The sequence below is a fragment of the Schistocerca cancellata genome, chromosome 2 (assembly GCF_023864275.1).
Source record: "Schistocerca cancellata isolate TAMUIC-IGC-003103 chromosome 2, iqSchCanc2.1, whole genome shotgun sequence".
Lineage (NCBI taxonomy): Eukaryota > Metazoa > Arthropoda > Insecta > Orthoptera > Acrididae > Schistocerca > Schistocerca cancellata.
The window spans coordinates 523,524,699-523,543,726 of NC_064627.1; the positions used below are offsets into that span (position 1 = coordinate 523,524,699).

The following is a 19,028-nucleotide window of genomic DNA, read 5'->3' on the forward strand; positions in this document are numbered from 1 at the left end:
GATAGTCATGATGACGTCCTTCTTCGACTGCAGGTTCCCTCTGCACTTCGAGTTCCTCGAACGCCGAACCACTATCAATGTGCTGTGCTGTGAAGACACTTTGTAGAAACTGTGACACGCCCTAAAGACAAAACGCACAGGAACGCTGTCTGAGGCAATCATCGTGTTGCACGATAAAATCGCCCTCGCACAGCCAGTCGGACGAAGGCTAAGCTCCAGCGATTTGGTTGGGAAACACTGCAACAATTTCCGTACAGCCATGTGATTTTCAAATCGTTGACCACCTGAAGACAGACAAGTGTAAGCGAAGTTTTCGACTACGTGCAAGGGTATGTGCGGGTGTGGACCTCGTCACTGGCTGACAGCGTTCTACGATACAGGATTCCTCTCGCTCCCAGTGAGATAAATGTCTTAAGCGACATTAAGTTGCGGCATGTGCTTGGTTTTAATTTGATTGCCCCTTACAGATTCTCTCAGCGTGGGACTCACTTAAGGGTCATCAGGATACGTAATTCTGATGCGGTAAGGAGCACATACTAGCATATGCTGACACAATTCTCGTCAGTAGCCTCTGTCTTTCGTAGCTGTAGATGTCGTTCCGACATCTCATAGAGTGCAGCGGATGATTTCCAAGATACATTAATGCTTCGAAAATAACGTAGGTAAGATAGAAATGTAACTCTTCAGGCTTTCCTGGCGATCTAATGACATCTTGGGTTGTCGGGTGTTCTGCCGGATATCAGCGTCGTACTTGCACGATATTTCGGTCACGTAGCTCGAGACCTTCATCAGGTCAGGTCATTGTCAGGACCTTCCCAGGTCGCACCTGATGAAGGTCTCGAGCTACGTGACCGAAATATCGTGCAAGTACGACGCTGATATCCGGTAGAACACCCTACAACCCAAGATGTCAAGATAGAAATGATTTGCTCTGATAAAACAGACAAGAACGTCACGATAGAGGACACACATGAGGAACAGTATAAGGCTACCTGTTGATATCCGAGGATGAGTGTATAAAGATGTCGGCAGTTCAAGTATGTTGCCGAAGTACAGTAGTTGTGCACAAGATTGTGAGATATGATCAGAATGGGAGACGTCTCAAACATATTCTACGCAAGCGTTTATCACAGCTCCGAATTTATCACAACTCCAAGAGCTGCGATAAGACGTTGCCGGGTTAACAAACACAGCAAATATTTAAGTGAAAAACAAGCCTTTGCGTCGTCACTTTTTCAGATCTAACAAGTAAAGCTCTTTAGATTATTGCCCAGTGGCAACTCTGTTTGAGAGTTCATTTCATTTTGGGGAACAAATTCAACTTTTCTTGATTCCACAAATATTGTTCAAATGAGCGTAGAATGACAAAGCAGAACCGTTTGTGTTGTAGATGAACTGAATGTTGATACGAATTTCTGGACGCATTTTGATAATTTAAGCGCCTTCAAGTTAGTTAGTACAAATGAACTTATTAGCGTATTTGTATTATTTACAGTCGTACAGGATTTTACGAAGGTTCAAACAAAAGAATTACAGCCGGTATGATAAGCTGAGCCGGATTTCTATCAAAACTGTTTCATTATTATGAAGTAAAAATCAAAAGTACATCATATTCTAACACTGCAAATGGTTTCAAGAAACAAATTTTAAAAGGTATCTGTCGGATCAGATCGTAATACATTATTAGAATTTAATGCGATACCGCTTTTTAGGACACAAGAATAAACATTTGTTATACATACATATTGCTGTGTCTTACTGCAGTTTTATATTTAAAACATTAAATCAATATAATGAGTTTCTTTTCTGTCTATGTATTGTGTCAAAGTCGCAGAAGTAGTCTAAACTGTTTGTTCAATTACACACTCAGGCAAATGTGTTTGAGACGTAACTGAATAGATAACAGATACATTGTGTACACGTGTTGGGGATTGGGATGGGGGATGGGGACGCCGGACTTTTGTGTGTGTGTGTGTGTGTGTGTGTCTGCTGGAGTGTAAGGGGGAGAGCGGGAGAAAGGAAGAGGAGGAACATAGCATGTAATGTTGTGAGAAAGCAGGGAGTGAAGAGTGAATACTGAAGATGATGTCAATTACTTTTATAGAAATTCAATACAAATTTCTAAGCCTATCCGTTTAATCTATATCTTAGGGCATAGTTGTATATTTCAGAAACAGCTGTTTCAAATGAGCTGGTACAAAAAGATATTAGAAACGGAAAAATACAAGGAAGGAAATGTTACAGATAAATGAGATTTATACTAAGTAGTTAACTTTATGTTTCGAAGGAACAGTCCTGCGAAGAACTTCTAACAGCGCTCTTGTCTGACCGTATCACAGAAGTTGTTGAATGTTGTAGGTAATTAAAAGCAAAAACACTGCCTAACAATGAAACACAGATATGGCGGCATCAAACCATTCCAAATATAAATTACTGCAGAACTGCTTTAAGTACATATTGATAGTTACTGAGTATGTTCCACAAATATGTAATATTCTTCGATTCATAGAAATGAGTATTACGTTGGTTAGAATTTACAAAGCTGACCCATACTGCCATGCAAGTACTAAAGGAGAGATAAAGCATCATTGTTATTATATACAGATTAATACATATATTCGTGGAGTATTTAGGGTGGAACCGATGTACGGATTTGTACAATACGCAACTGAGTCCACAATTACAGAAACATGGTGTTTCTTATCGATTACTGTTTTACTCTATATAGAGAAAATAATTCATTTTCTCACTTGTCTGGCTCAATTGTTGGTGTCATCCACCTCACACACCTAATGTAGTAGAGGTTTACCCTGCGGAGGACTGAAGGAGACTTGAGAGAAGGTGCTGGGAATTGACGAAAGAATCTTTTAAATGTCAAACACAACTACATATTAGTTTCTTAATTATTTGAAGGTTTGAAATACAAATGAGTAAAAAACATTTCGGCACTCTTTGTAGACAAACATCATGCTGTGATCTGTATGCCAACCATATATTTTCCCCAAATATTTCCGTCGTGTTTTGAAGAATATCAGACTAATACTATGCCTATTACTGAGGCTTACACGGCAATTCAGAGTTTTGTTCTGGCGGCAGATATCGCTATTTTGTTATATTTGTGTGAAAGTGCGGACGCTTGGGGAACGTATACTCTGAATTCCAGTGTGATTGATTTCCGACATAAGACAGAGAGATGCTGCGCTTATTGCAGTGTTGTTTTGATGCAAGACTCACCTGAGTAGTAGGACTCGTCGCGCTCGTGGAAGTTGTGGTGCCGCATGCTGACGTCACCGTCGCCCGCCTGGTGCAACTGTGGGATGAGGTTCAGCCAGATGGCCATTTTGTGCCCACGGTAATGGCTCTTCATCCGAGGCTTCAGCGCTGCGGAAATATAGTGAAAGGGGCTGTTGTCAATTTCAAGTAAACAGGAAACTCGATAAAGTAAATTCGCCTTCAAGGATACTGAAGTTTTCCATTTTACGCTGTATAGCACTATTGCAATGACATGTGTCATAAGGTTACAAAATATAATGATCCATGTAACGTTAACGATCAGTTAGGGAATACCTTATGTCATTACGATGTACTTTCGTCAATCTGTCCTTAAGGGCAACACCCCAGATGATTTCCTATGAAGTACATAAATCAATGCTACTAATTCCTTCCTTCCTGTCCAACTCATTTGCTTGGAGTCCCTCTTCGGATGCATTGATTAAAATACGACTTATTTTATAAAATATTTCAGTCTTCGTTGCAAAAGAGAACTGCTTTCACTGACTGGAGAGCATAAATTATATAGTTGCCGAACATATAGTTATAGTGACAGTCCAACAGACCACCTTAAAACATAACAGAATATTACTACTTTTTATTTCCCCTAAGTTACATACCCAATCGAAACTTTTCCAGTATATGAAGAAGTATGAATGCAACGTTTCTGTAAGCTGTGTTAAACAAGAGGATGACAAGTATGTGCATAGTAGTTTAATGATTGTGTATGCAGGTTTTTTTAATTGAGGATAGTTTTGCTGACGATATTATCCAGACTGACTCTACAAGTGTTTTACCTATTAGCTCCAACTAAAATACCGCACTGCGATAGTATAATATTTACAGATTCAGTCCCTGTTATCGTATTGTTTTTATAAACACGAAGTAACGCGCAAACTTTGATGTCAATAGTGCATTACATATTCCTATTCTGGCTCTTAATCTTTTGGTTGAAGGCAACACACAAACTGTTGCAATTCGGCATTCCAAAACTCAATCCGATATGCTCATACTTCTATTTTAGTGACTAAAAATAACATAAAAATAGTGATATTTGTAGTAAGATACACATGTAATTCACAAATAGGTACCTATAGTAATCCAGTCTATAGTGTCTGTTATAAGCTATTTAGGACTTTCAGTTATGACAACGGTAAATGCACAAAATGAAATAGATAACCAGTTAGTAGCGGAGCTACTAAATACAATCTTGCAGGGAAATTACGAACAAATACTTAACTCAAATTTCTTACAGTTATGAGAGTACTTGTTTATTTTCGTGGAGATGAAACAGGGATAATCACCAAACTGGAAGAATGCCATACGGAGGTAGCACGTCATTCAAAATGAATGCAGCACTGTATAAGATAATGAAGATTGTAGATAATTGCATAAAGCTGCAAGTATAAATAATAAAATAATGGATGGCTTAAGGAAGTCATAAGAATATTTAATTGGATGTGAAACAGCAGAATACCAAATAGAGTTTACAAGGGAGTGTGTTGAACTAGTATTCGGAGATACGGGATAAGAATTAGTGGCAGCAACCTAAACGAGTCACGATGTCAAAAACTACAATGAAATCGAAGAAAAGAAAAGGGAAGATGTAAACACATTATATAGTTACCATTCGAAACATTAATCCATACATGCACTTTGTTTTGGTCCTATTATTTCCTCACAACACGCAACTTCAATTTGTTGTTTCGGCATCCCATTGTATATGGCTGACTGTCAGTATAACAAATGATACAGGAAACTAAGCTGTGTATAGCGTAGACGAATTTAGGAATCTATCACTGAGGTCACACGATCGAGATAAAGGAAACAGCTCTTCAAACTCACCCAGACTTAAGTACTGCTGGTTGCCAGTCTCGTAGGCGTCCCAGTGCAGCGCACGGTAGCGGGTTTTCTCCTGCGGGGTGCCGTAGTCCGTGTTCTGCTCACGGGGCTCGTTCGGGTCCCTGCCAAACCAGTTGTGTTTAGTCTGGCGGTAATTACACCAGCAACATAACGAATATATCATATTTATTACTATACTGGTACGTTGACAGACAATTGTAGTTTGTATCATAAATAACAGTAAAAGCTGAGATGGTAATAATAAATGGTTCTAGAAGCGAAAATATTTTCTGTGAACATATGCTGTCGAAGGAGCCAATTGCCACATAAGGGCCAGTTTATGCTTACGAACAGCCTCTGGGCTCATTGTGAAATATTTTCCTACTTAGTACAAATGAATATGAAAGGCAGACTTTTCGATTAAGGCACATCTAATTTTGTTAAAAATTCTCCCATTGCCAATCTTAACTAGAAATATAATACTACTTAAGCACTTTATTTGTTACAGTTAACTGCTCAGTTGTATGTGTTAACGGAGTTGTTACCTGTCCCATCCTCGCACATGATGCAACACTGAATCCGTCTCTGTTACGTAGTATACTTCCAAACATGCCTGCATTTTTTCGTATATTTTCACACGTCTGTACATTTCGCACCCCCGTTGTTCAGCCCTATCAACGGGAATGTTGTACAAGTGATCACATTGACGTGTTAGCTACCTTCTTTCATCAGCCGCATTATGTGGAGATGCCCCATCATGCGTCTACCGCATTCTTCAATCATGAGCCGTGGGTAAAATTCGGGCGCTATTATATGCGGACACAATCGAAAAAATCACATTTAAAATACGTTTGTGTCAACCGCAACTACCGATCTTAATTACTTGGGTGCAGTTATCTCGTAAATGGCTCATCTGTGGACACCAATTTATATTGTCATTGTAACGCACTTTCACTCGAGCCACTTTCTGCTGTCATTTGTGATTCATTTTGTACAAAACGGACTCTTAATTGCAGTATTTACAGTGAATGTATTGTACGCCTGTAGCAATACAAATTGATGTTACTGTATTAGAGGCGTTTAGGCCCACCTGCCATGCAAATAAAAAAATGTTATTTATGAATTCTGAAACATGTTTCAGCATCGAAGTATCAATATCGCAGGGTAATTTTATTTAGCTCTCATCTTGGGTTCGTTTTGTGAGGTACAGAAGTGCAGCGTGCAAGTGGAGTTCTTTAAAAACATCTATAGCGTCCCCCATGTGCATTTCCACAATAGAAGAGCATACGAATAAGAGGGAATACTGTAAAAAGTACTCGGCAGAGGACAAGCTACCGGTAGACACTAACGTAAAGAGTCATATAGAACCCAATACTTTATAAAAACAAGAAGTGAATAAAACTATTCGCTGATGATGGTACAGAGGTGCTGAAACATGTTTAGGCATTTATAAACAACATTTAATTGTAGACAGAACTCAAATCCAGTAATTTAATCTGCAGATACGGCCACTGTTAGGATTTCAGAACTAAACGATGAATAAGTGAAACTGGCTTATGTGTAGGGTCGATTTAAAGACCATGTAACGTTCGGTAAGGAGAAGCAGGGGAGGAGGGCGTGGTTGGTAAGGTTATCTATGGTTGGTAACTACGATGATGCCAGGCGAAGAGAAGGAATGTTAGACGTGAGTGTACACGAAACCAAGCGGACATTGTCGGACAGGAGCTATACAACAGTTAAGACGCGGTCAGAGGCAGGCTAACCTGATGCAAGAATAATTATAACAAAGGAATCTTGGACAAACGATACAGTTATGTATGGCTTAGGAGGGAGACACAATGGGCTTTATAGCATGCCGAAGGATATCACACTGGAATGAAGATTTGAGATCCGGTCTTAAATTGTGTGAGTCATAGTTGCAAATAAAGTACGTCGCCTGAGCAAACGTCATCTGACTCAGCATACCATCCGACGAACCTCAGGCAGACTACTAATTAGAGTCGTCAAGGCATAGATCAGTATTTGTGTCGAATCTATGATAATATTCGTGCTATTTCAAACGTGTTTGTATGTTGCAATTGACTCTAGTGGCATTACGTGAAACAGTTTATTTACACAGATTCTACAATTCTGAACACTAGTGTCACTGTGCGAGGCCACCGATTAAGAAACGACTTAATGAATGGTCAGAATTATAAAGAATTTGTTTTGTTCGTTACATCTGATAATTACCGTGAGGAGGTTTAAACTAAGTATTCGATACGTTCTACATAGGGAGAAGCGATCATCATAATGAAATAAGATAAATCAGAGCTTATACGGAGAGGTTTAAGTGTTAATTTTTCACATACGCTGTTAGAGAGTGAATCGGTAGCGAAAGAGTTTGAAGTAGTTTGAAAGACACTACACCGGACATTTAAGTGTGCCTAAAGAGCTGTCATGTAGATGTAGACGTAGTTGGGTAGGTAGGGTAACTAATGAGGAGACACTGTGTGTAACAGATGGAAAAAGTAATTGAGGTCATAAAGTGACGAGACACGTCCAGACGTATCACGAAATTGTCAGTTTGGTAATGGAAGTAAATGTTGGAAAGGATGAAGGTGGGAAAGTGGCATAGAACTTGCTGAGGGAGACGAAGGGAAGGAAACAGTAAGGAACTCCAAATGTATGTAGGTATCAGAGATAAACTGGCCTGTACAAGATAGACTGACATGGGTAGCAGCATCACACAAGTATTCACACAGAAAATAACAAGAAAAAACCTGGTGAATCTCTAACTGCGTATCACTGACTTCATTTAATATGCCATGTCTGCGTAGACTTATCAGGATTGCTATTTTGTGGTTAACAAAGCTTCTCCAGAGTTGGTTTACGAATCATATTACTAAAAGAATAGAGAATTTCTATACAATTATTCACTATGAGGACGTTCTTCCAGAAATAAATATTACATATAGTTTTAATTGCTAGTCAGATTTATTTCCCGTTGCTGTAATAGATGACTTCCTGTGAATTATGTTCATTTAAGGTTGCAAGAAAAGAATTTCTTAAAATGTTGTGAAAATTGGACTTCGTATGGTTATAGGCCGTACATGCCGAAATTGGAGTGTAAAACATTTGCTAAACTGTAATAACTTAAGTGAACGGAAGTGAATTGCCTGTTCTAAACACTCAGGCCTTCTATATTCATAACTCTACTTAACTTCAAATTACTTTTCTAACATAGTGACTTTAGACGGGATCATGTTGAGAAGCTATTTATGCTGTCTCATAAACCTTCCACAGTTTATGTATCGCTCTTACGATTGAAATTCTTTTTTTGACCCAATGAGATTGACTGTGCAATCTTAAGTGGACATCACAGTAATATGACTATTGAATCCGTCGCGACGACACGTTCCTATGACGAAATATCCCTGAGAAGGGGTTTCATAACCTATCAGATATTCACCCGTGAGCTAGCACCGATATGAGAAACGTGCAGGCTGCATCACGTTCACTCTAGGGGTTGTACGCTGGTAAGAGAGACGACGTGGTACCTGGAAGTGCCGTAGACGTGAGCGATAGCGTAGGCCACGTACCCAGTCTTGGCGAAGTTCGTGAGGAAGGTGAGCACGGCCTCGGCGACGCCCATGTCCTGGCGGGAGAAGTTCTGCGGGAAGTTGGGCACGCCGCCCACCAGCGGCAGGCCCAGCACGTAGCTCACGTCCTCGCCGCGGACGCTGCCCAAGCGCTGCAACACGTGCCTGTGTCAGTGCCGGACTCACGGCAGCGACCCAGCTGCCAGTCACTGTCTCTCTGCAAAAGTGTCGGCTAGAGGCGAACACGACATCGTGGCGGACAACGCATCGGAATAATTTACGAGGGAAAACACAAGGTTTCAGCTATCAAATCAAAAACCAATTACTTAATTAATTTTTGATTTGTGTACGAAGTCATTCGAGACAAATCCCCTGAATAAAAACTTCACGGTAACTTCACTCCGCGTCAGTATATTACGTCTGTGGTTGCTGACCAATGTCGTTTGCAGCATCAATACTTACATCAGGCGGCAAACTAGGGGAACCTCTCCTCTGTGCTCTTTCCTGACCAAGTAAACGCATCCATTCATTGCTACATGCATAGCCCATGTAACTATATATTAAATCTTTTATTACGTAGTCTAGTTTCAAGGTCTATATTGATCACAGAGTATCAACAGCTACGTTACCAAAAACTGTCGTTTCTTCAAACACGTTTGTTTGTTTTATAGGCTGTCCTCAGTCACCTATTATACCCAAGTGTTGCAACGCCTCTTCGGCTTGAGAAAGCAACTGACTGTGCTGCTCTCATGGTAGGAACCTCGATAGGGACAGTTTCCAAGACTAGGCTCGACATTGCTTAGTTGGTCACCACAGCTATCGCCAGTTATCATTGCTAATTACTGGTCTCACCACTAGCAAATTTCCCTTACTACCAATCATCGCCCTCACTGCCAGTCACCATCCTCACTGCCAGTCGTCGCCTTCGCTGCCTGTCTTCAGTCGCACTGCGTGTCATCGCCCTCACTCCTTGTCATCGTCCTCACTGCCAGTCACCACCCTCGCAGCCAGTCATTGCAATTGTCACCACCATCGCCAGTCAGCAACCTAATGTCATTTTACCTCCTGTTTTTCACTGCCATCGCCGACGTTCTTCCTCCTTCCAGCTGCTTGCATGGTATGATGTACAAACACGCAACTACACCATCTACAGCACCTACAAACACCTGTACTACACTTCCTACTCTACTCAATCCTTCACCCGATACTCACATTCCCCACCTGTTCTTCCCAATTTCCTATTTTCCCTGCTACTCGAATGTCGTTGTTTCTTTTTCAACACATATTGCATCCATAATCTTGACAGACGCCACCTTTTCACATAATATGACTTCAGCATGGGCTGCTGCTTCATCGTCGCCACTGCCGCTACCGCCACCACTGCCACCATCATTAGAACGGCACCCATCAACAGTGTCACCTGGCATTATTGCTGCTCCTTTGCCATTACCACTGTCACTATATCTACATTCAGAAGTAGAAGCCCAATCATAGCTAATCCAGCCACAACCATACCTACATCAAACCTCATGTGTAGCAATGGTATCGTCACAACCGTATCGGCTTCCACTCCCCCATCACGAAGTAGGAAAAATGACTTACTAAAACACATCCCACTTCACAACAAATAACCTCAAACAATCCATCCCAAAGAAAACTCAGAATATGCAAAGCATCTTTCCATGAAACCCTTCACCCCGCAGATCTACACAGCAAGACCTACCCTGCTACGATTCCACAGTTATTCTCTAATCATGTTGTGCAAACCCACTTACTACACAGATTTCAGGGCACTGCGTTTGGCCCACAGGCCCCTCTGCTTCCACTTAGACCAACAAGTCAGAGACAATCCCAAATTTCACCAGCCTGCCTTTTCCTGTTGCTGTGATCAAGGGTGATTACCTTGAGATAACAGCAGGGGAACTCGAATGGGAGGTAAATTACAACCCTAGCTCTGGAACTCTGAATTCATCACCAATCCTGTACCACATTCCTCATCCATGTCTTCTCTGAAGATGCATCCTCCTCCTTCGATATAGAACCCACATATATCACAACAAACACAAAGCAGAACCTTTCTGATCCCAAGACTGACATTCCAGCAGATGCCTCATTCACAATAAAAGTTTTATTGCAGGTGGAAAAAAGCATCCACGTGCAAAGCCAACCGTCCCAACACTGTTCTAATCCTCATTACCTATCGCTTTCTAACACCTGTAACCAAATCCATCCCACCTATTCTCGTTAGTGTACAGCTAAATCCCCTACATACAAGCCTGTCCGTCCCTGGTAGCTGAGTGGTCAGCGCGACGGAATGTCATACCTAACGGCCTGCGTTCGATTCCCGGCTGGATCGGAGATTTTCTCAGCTCAGGGACTGGGTGTTGTGTTGTCCTTATCATCATCATTTCATCCCTATCGACACACAAATCACCGAAGTGGCGCCACCTCGAAAGACTTGCACGAGGCGAAAGGTCTACCCGACAGGAGGCCGTAGCCATAGGGCATTACCATTTCCACACACAAACCTGAACTGACCGTCCCAGTCTCCCTTATTGTCACATGACTTCATCTATGCAGCTCCTACCGCTGAGGCGACATCGATTTCATTGCTACTTTCCTTCAAAATATCCATCAACCGGAGTATCCATATGTCCTCCATCAAGCCACACCAACTGTTCATTTCGCGTTCCATTAAATACCACAGCCACATACGCCCAAAATCAACTCCAACTTCCTATTTACCCGACTACACACTCTCGTCTAGTACTTCCCGACTAAACCTTGAACATCTCATGGCAAACAATAGCTCCCATCCCCACTCCACAGAATGGCTCAGTGCTTTCCTTAGCCACAAGTGTCCCTAACCGCACAAATAACTTTTCTTCCATCTCTCCCTTCAGGCCCCACATTTTCTCAATGCCTGGAGTTGGTCGCTAAGCAAGGAACTACATTATCTTTCGAGCAGCTCCCCATGAATAATCAACTCCACATAATCAACACAGCTCTGATCCAGAAACATCATATTTTTCTCAACTTTCTGTTTCTAAACACCACTGTCGCGCTTCATAAACTGTTGATTTAAGAGCGGCTACTTCGCTGCTGCTAGCCCACTCCTGAAATGGGCAATGAAATGACAAAAAAGTGCCTTCTGAATTTTCTACATTCCTGTAATTACGGGAGCACTGAGTACAACACACAGATCGGAGCCTATACAAACAGTTCCACGTAACTGTTGCATACTCACAAGAAAAGCCACAAATCGCGGTAACTCTCAGCCAGAGATTGTTTTTTAACAGATCATAACATTTATTTAATTCTCCGCCGTAGCTGGGGGATTGTCTGATTATTTGTTGGTTTGGACTCTACCTATCTCCCTTGTCGCTGCTTCACAGAATGGAATAGACGCTAAGTGTTGGTCGTCCTGGCTTGGTCAAACGGCATCGCGTACTTGTTTCCTCGACAGAGTTCACCTAATACCACAAACTAAATACCTGTCCCTTCTGAACACCGAAGTCTGGTGATTAATGTCGGAGGTATCTCTGGGCATAGACATGGGAGCATCGCCAGTATTGCGACAATCAAATTTATCACGTGACGACGGTAGCTGAGACAGCCATAGAGAATTTTGGATTTTCTACGAATTTTGCAGGAAAAGTTAACCGATAATTTTGTAACCAATTTTTGTTTTCTTCAAGTGCCTCTCTGCAGTCCCGGTACACAGTGAAATCCACGTGATCCCTTGTCGTAGCACGTAGCTAGGAGACACTAAACAAAATACCGCGGACAATCACATCTGGATTGCAATTTCTTCCGGCGGTGCAAACGTACCAAGTCACAGGGATTACAGAGCGTATAAGGACTCTAGACAAATAAATGCGAGCAACCGTCGGCTACGTTTCCAGCCTACATCCGCAGAAGCTCAGTTCTTTCATCGGATATTTGTGACGCGTACCGTTCTGTCAACAGAATGAATCTACAGTACTCTCATCCGTTATTTAAAACAACGTGGAACAGATAAGGTGTGAGAGATATCGTTCGGCAGTAAAGAGTTTTTTTTATCAACCGAATCTGTGGTTGGACACCCGATCCATGCTGGAATATCGATGCATCAATAAGAGGTTCCCTGTAGCTACGTCTTGGGGAGTTAATCAAAGATGGTGCTTGAATGGTTACTTTCTGGAGGGTGAAACTGCTATCTCTCTTCAAGAAATTATTCGCCAAATGAATTACCACTGCGCTAAAACCGATTTAGAAAATGGAAGAGCCGGGTGTACAGCCGGAGTTCTTGTGCTCAGAGCGTCTTTCATAGACCGTAGCATAATTTTCCAAATTTATGAGAAGCCTCATTCATAAAAGAGCTCCACTTAAGGAACGACGATGACGCAGAGATATTTAAATCCATGGTTTTTCTGCCGTCTATAAAAATCTGTCGCCAGCAGTTCGGATCCTCATCAATCACGAGATTATCTTTCGTCCCCCAACGAATTCTGATCCGACGCTTCGCAAATCAGTGTGTTGTTTGTTCCCCAGCTAGTGTCGCCTTTCACACATTGGACAGCCGACGACTACACTCTATGAAAGATGCATGGAGCACAGAAGGCAAACGTCCGGTTCTTACAGACCAAAAATTCTGCTATGCCAGAACACGGCAGAGACATTGGTCTAAACTGTGCTGAATGACAATCTCGAAATTCTACCGTCGACTTCATCATTCTGGGACTCGGTGATAATAGAAGTAGTGGCATTTCAATACTGAAGAAGTTAGTCAGCAGAGACAGAGGTTTCAGCCAGTGCAAGATATGGGACCTCCTGATTTCTTTGACCGCACATGAGGGGAGCTCGAGTCACAACAGCCGAGGCGAACGTGTGAATGGCGGACGTGGCGTCGTCCATTGACCGTCGTAAGTCACAGCCGGTCGCCTCAACACCGCAATCTCTTGACGAACGCAGACGACGGAATAGATATCGCTACGAATTCCGCATATGGCAGCATTGATGGAGCACTTGCTATTTATCTATTTATGTAATGAAAATGCCCCATTAAAATGTAGTAATAGCCATGTTCATGGGGCCCACTTCCTTAGCTCAGCGGACGGCGTCTCTGACTGCCGTGAGGAGGACGAGCCCTCGGTTCGCGGTACAACCAAGGATTTTTCCTTGGTGGGAGGACTGGAACTTGGTGCATTCATCCTCGTAATGCCAATTGAGGCCTTACGTAAGTGAGAACTAGCGCCTGAAAGCTAGAGAAACAAGACAGCGTCTGGAATAGCGATCTGCTGGCCCCACGCCCCTTCATACCACATTCACTGCCGCCATTTGCAAAGGGCGACACGGCGGTCGATCGGTGACAGTTGTCCCTGACGGCCATTCTCCTCTGCTGTCACGACTCGAGCTCCCCTCATGTGCGGTCAAAGATATCTCCAGGTCCCATACCTTGTACTGGTTGAAACCGCTGTCTTACTTTTAATTTTACGTGAATAGAACTGATTGAAGGCACCTCTACGTCTCATGTTGAAGCAGAAAAAGTGGATCACAAGAATATCATACGAAACGGACTCTTATTGAAGAGAACCATCACAACAGCTGGAAGAAATTAACTGCCGCTTCTAGCAGAAAGGATGCTACTCTTCTGAAAAACAAGGAGGCCTGCTAGAAATTGACGATTTGTCCACCAAATGAGGATGAAGTAGGCTTTAAAGAACCACACAAGACAACGCTCTCAGCTGAACTTACGTCAGTAACCCTGTAACAATCACTTAGATCTGCGCAGCAACTGAATATATTGCTGACAATGCTGAACCGTCACACGTCATTGCACCAAGTGAACGAGGCACGGCACTATCACCAACTGTTGCGCTTGGATCATTATTTGACGATCTAACACCTTCTGAATGAAACCAAGCAGAAAAAGACGGTCGTGTGAAACCCAGCTCGCGCTATTCGTCCACGAGACTCAGGGGGCCACAGACACGGGTTCACAGGTGGATGCCGTGTTTCTTGACTTCCGCAAGGCGTTCGATACAATTCCCCACAGTCGTTTAATGAACAAAGTAAGAGCGTATGGATTATCAGACCAATTGTGTGATGGGATTGAAGAGTTGATAGATAACAGAACGCAGCATGTCATTCTCAATGGAAAGAAGTTATCCGAAGTAAGAGTGATTTCAGGTATGCCACAGGGGAGTGTCATAGGACCGTTGCTATTCACAATATACATAAATGACCTAGTGGATGACATCGGAAGTTCCCTGAGGCTTTTTGCAGATGATGCTGTGGTGTATCGAGAGGTTGTAACAATGGAAAATTGTACTGAAATGCAGGAGGATCTGCAGCGAATTGACGCATGTTGCAGGGATTTGCAATTCAATCTCAATGTAGACAAGTGTAATGTGCTGCGAATACATGGAAAGATAGATCCCTTAACATTTAGCTACAAAATAGCAGGTCAGCAACTGGAAGCAGTTAATTCCATAAATTATCTGGGAGTACGTATTAGGAATGATTTAAAATGGAATGATCATATAAAGTTGATCGTCGGTAAAGCAGATGCCAGACCGAGATTCATTGGATGAATCCTAAGGAAATGCAATCCGAAAACAAAGGAAGTAGGTTACAGTACGCTTGTTCGCCCACTGCTTGAATACTGCTCAGCAGTGTGCGATCCGTACCAGATAGGGTTGATAGAAGAGATAGAGAAAATCCAACGGAGAGCAGCGCGCTTCGTTACAGGATCATTTAGTAATCGCGAAAGCGTTACGGAGATGATAGATGAACTCCAGTGGAAGACTCTGCAGGAGAGACGCTCAGTAGCTCGGTACGGGCTTTTATTAAAGTTTCGAGAACATACCTTCACCGAAGAGTCAAGCAGTATATTGCTCCCTCCTACTATATCTCGCGAAGAGACCATGAGGATAAAATCAGAGAGATTAGAGCCCGCACAGAAGCATACCGACAATCCTGCTTTCCACGAACAATACGAGACTGGAATAGAAGGGAGAACCGATAGAGGTACTCAGGGTACCCTCCGCCACACACCGTCAGGTGGCTTGCGGAGTATGGATGTAGATGTAGACATAGGTTTTTGGCAAAACTCATGGTAAGAACGTCTATAAAAATTTCCTGCGCCCACCGGAGGACCACCCGTACGACACGAGAGAAACTACTTAAGATCGTCTACAGAGGCATCTGTCTCGGGACGACCCTGGACGTTGTAAAACAGGACCTACAAGTGGAAAGTTCTGAAGTTCGCTCGGTCACCAGGATGAAATCTACAATATCGTCCGTTCTCGTTAATGCTATCAATAATGAATACAGCCAAATTCTCTGCAATGACGTCTATCAAAGTCTGTGATATAACCGCTGAAAACTTGCGTTCTAAACGAGAATCCCTACAGTGCTTCTGACGCCAGGTGATAGACCACACTGCGCGTCGATGTACAGTGCCTGTGCGTAGCGTAATATGCGACCAAAAATACCGAAACAAGAACTGTACAAGTCACAAGAAGCACAACGATCGTTCTACGTAAGCTACAATAAACCTGGGCAAGCCGCCAATTATAAGGATGCAAGGCATTCATATGGATCGCGTTAGGCTTCAGAACTCCACATCCCGCACAGCTGCAAGACTGATGTAAATGGTAGCCTTGTACTTCTACCTGACATCTCAAACAAAAGCGCGTACGATCACCGAGGTAGTAATGTTGTAAATTACTAAGTATCTCCCTTTACTGACCAAGAAAATTTACAGTCAAGCTAGGACCCCCAGTTTCCCCCATTATCCCGTGGAAGCTGTAGCTCGTTACGTACAAAGTAGCGAAATTGCTGAGAGAACATGAGATACTAACGACAGAGCTATCACTACTGGCCCTCAAGGCTTGGATAAAATACTGACTATGGTGCGACAAACCACGGATGCGAAGCTCGCCTTCGTCAAGTAGCTGTCGCATCATATCCCATCTCTATTACGAAGAGGTTTGCAGACCGTTCATCAAGAAAGCTGTCAAATACAACATGCACATTGAAACACGATATCTCATTAAACGTGTCTACCATGCGAATTTCATCCACATATAACAAGGAGGTTTCGTACAGTTCCTTCATAAAGATGACATCCTAATGTTCCTTGTGGAAAAAACGCAGCTGCACAGAACTGGCTGTCTGCTGTGGCGCGCATACTGCGGAGTGCCAACGGTTACATGTCTGTCGGCCGCACCTCTAAAACGTCCGAGACCCCACTCGAACCGCGGTAGAGCCAAGAAGTCAGCGAGTACACCATCAGAGGACGAAACCGCGGCCGCGCCAAACTCTCAATCGCCGCCCCGATCTAGATTCTGCTTCTGTGACCCAGCCAAGCAGCCATTCACAAAGATATAGTACTCCGCACTTGCGGATTTAAGCTCTTGCCGGGTCAGCAGGGGGCAGCCCGGAACCGATTAACTGCACCAGAGGCGCCGACGCTCTTCAGCCAAGACGTCGCGCACTCAGGCACCACATTTTGCGTCTCGGCGCGTCTGGACTTTGTCATCGTTCGAGTGACTGTAGCTAGGAACACTAACTTCTTCATTACTCGTGCTCTACAACCACTTATCGTTCACGACGAGTGTGCTACATACTGGTTTGTCGGAACATTAACTTTTGTTCTACCAGCTATATCGTCCAGCGAGGGACTTGATTTTTTTCCCAGTTATTGACTTTTGTAAGATTGTATCGTTTACTATAACATTTCAGAACAGTCCTTCTTGTCACAATAAATTTTCTGAGGAAATTTTGAATTTTTTAGTGTTAACTGGTTAGGTTTGGAAGACACTTTAAGAAGCATTTCTTTCCGTATTTAGCTAGGAGCTCAGAACTGTGCGCATTCGAGATATTGATGTTAATAAATATTTTTCCAGTTTGAAATCTCTGTACCTATTACGTCACACATAACAGCACATTGACGGATATCGAGGAACCATCATCGCCGTCGACACAACCCGAGGACGAATAACTTTCTTAGCGCGATACATGCCGCCACGGACCCTACAGGAAATCAGCAGCTTCGTAGTATTGTTATATTTTCTGTCAGGATTTTTTTCAGAGGAGATTTCAATGTAAAAATTTTGGCGTGGAATTAAATGCTAATGAACGCAAATGGCAGGAAATTGCAAGATGTCGGGAAGCGATAACAGGACACTACTGTTGACCCGGAAGACCCCACAATCTATTCGCCTTGAGGACAAGCAGACGCGTTCGATGTCCGCTTTTGCATGTCATCTCAGTGGAAGCAACGAACGCCCCCGCATCGATTTTCCATATATTTTTCTTCTCGATGCAGAAGCTACATTCATCGCAAAAAGGCGTTTTGACATAGAGGACTCCACAGGGTTTCCACCCTAAAATCCAGACATAGCCCGAACTGGGAAAAGACGCTTCCTTCATTTATTTGTAAATATGGTAGGAAGAGAGCCCAATGCAAAATCCGACGACGTGATGGATTTCCTTGCCAACAATTTCCAGAAAATGCAAGATCCGACGGGCCCAGCACACGTCTATTTGCTTCATGAAAGACAAGTAATATTTTACATACATGACGAAGGCTTAGCGTCAGTTACTGCTGAAGAAGTCCGCTGCCAGACTCACAACCAAGGAAGGATGGAGGGATGGACCTCATTGACAACAGCATACTTATACACTTGCCGCCCACGGCTGTTGGCCAAGTCACGCACTGGTGGTATAAGTAATTGAGGTCTTGGGCTACCACAAGTTCTTTGGAGCCCTGCTGGTGGATGTATAACAACAGGAACTAACGTATAAATTGATAATACGATGAGTTCAAACGCCATACGTCAGACTATTGCACAACTACTAAGATTACGGAGTGTCATCACTTCGCCCCATCGCTATCGCAAATCACAATAGTCGATTCTTTGCCCAATCCCAATCTGCTGTATACGGATAATATCCCTGCAACACCAAGGATGAAACTGGCTTCATGCGCCGGCCGCTGTGGCCGAGCGGTTCTAGGTGCTTCAGTCCGGAACAGCGCTGCTACTACGGTCGCAGGTTCGAAAGTCTGCCTCGGGCATGGATGTGTGTGATGTCCTTAGATTGGTTAGGTTTAATTAGTTATAAGCCTAGATGACCTCAGATGTTAGGTCCGACGATGCTAAGAGCCATTTGAACCATTTTTGAACTGGCTTCATGCACTGATGACAGTGTCTGTGCACCATGAGATCTGAGCTCAAGTAATCCAACGGCAACTTCAGATAGCGATAAATCAACTCAAAGACTGGGCGAAAATCCAAACACGACACAGGCCACCATAATTACGAACACGGTCGTATCAGCATCTCT

The 19,028-nt window shown here is 43.1% G+C and overlaps 1 protein-coding gene across 1 annotated transcript in view; it reads right to left on the bottom strand.

Annotated features, from left to right (window-relative positions):
• LOC126155912 (neuroligin-2-like) overlaps positions 1-19,028 on the bottom strand; it is a 317,083-nt gene that overhangs the window by 54,679 nt on the left and 243,376 nt on the right. The window contains exons 6-8 of the mRNA XM_049916265.1: positions 8,694-8,845; positions 5,116-5,234; positions 3,235-3,381 (exon numbers count right to left, since the gene is read on the bottom strand). Of these exons, the coding sequence (XP_049772222.1) occupies positions 3,235-3,381; positions 5,116-5,234; positions 8,694-8,845 (418 nt within the window). The remainder of the gene's footprint in view (positions 1-3,234; positions 3,382-5,115; positions 5,235-8,693; positions 8,846-19,028) is intronic.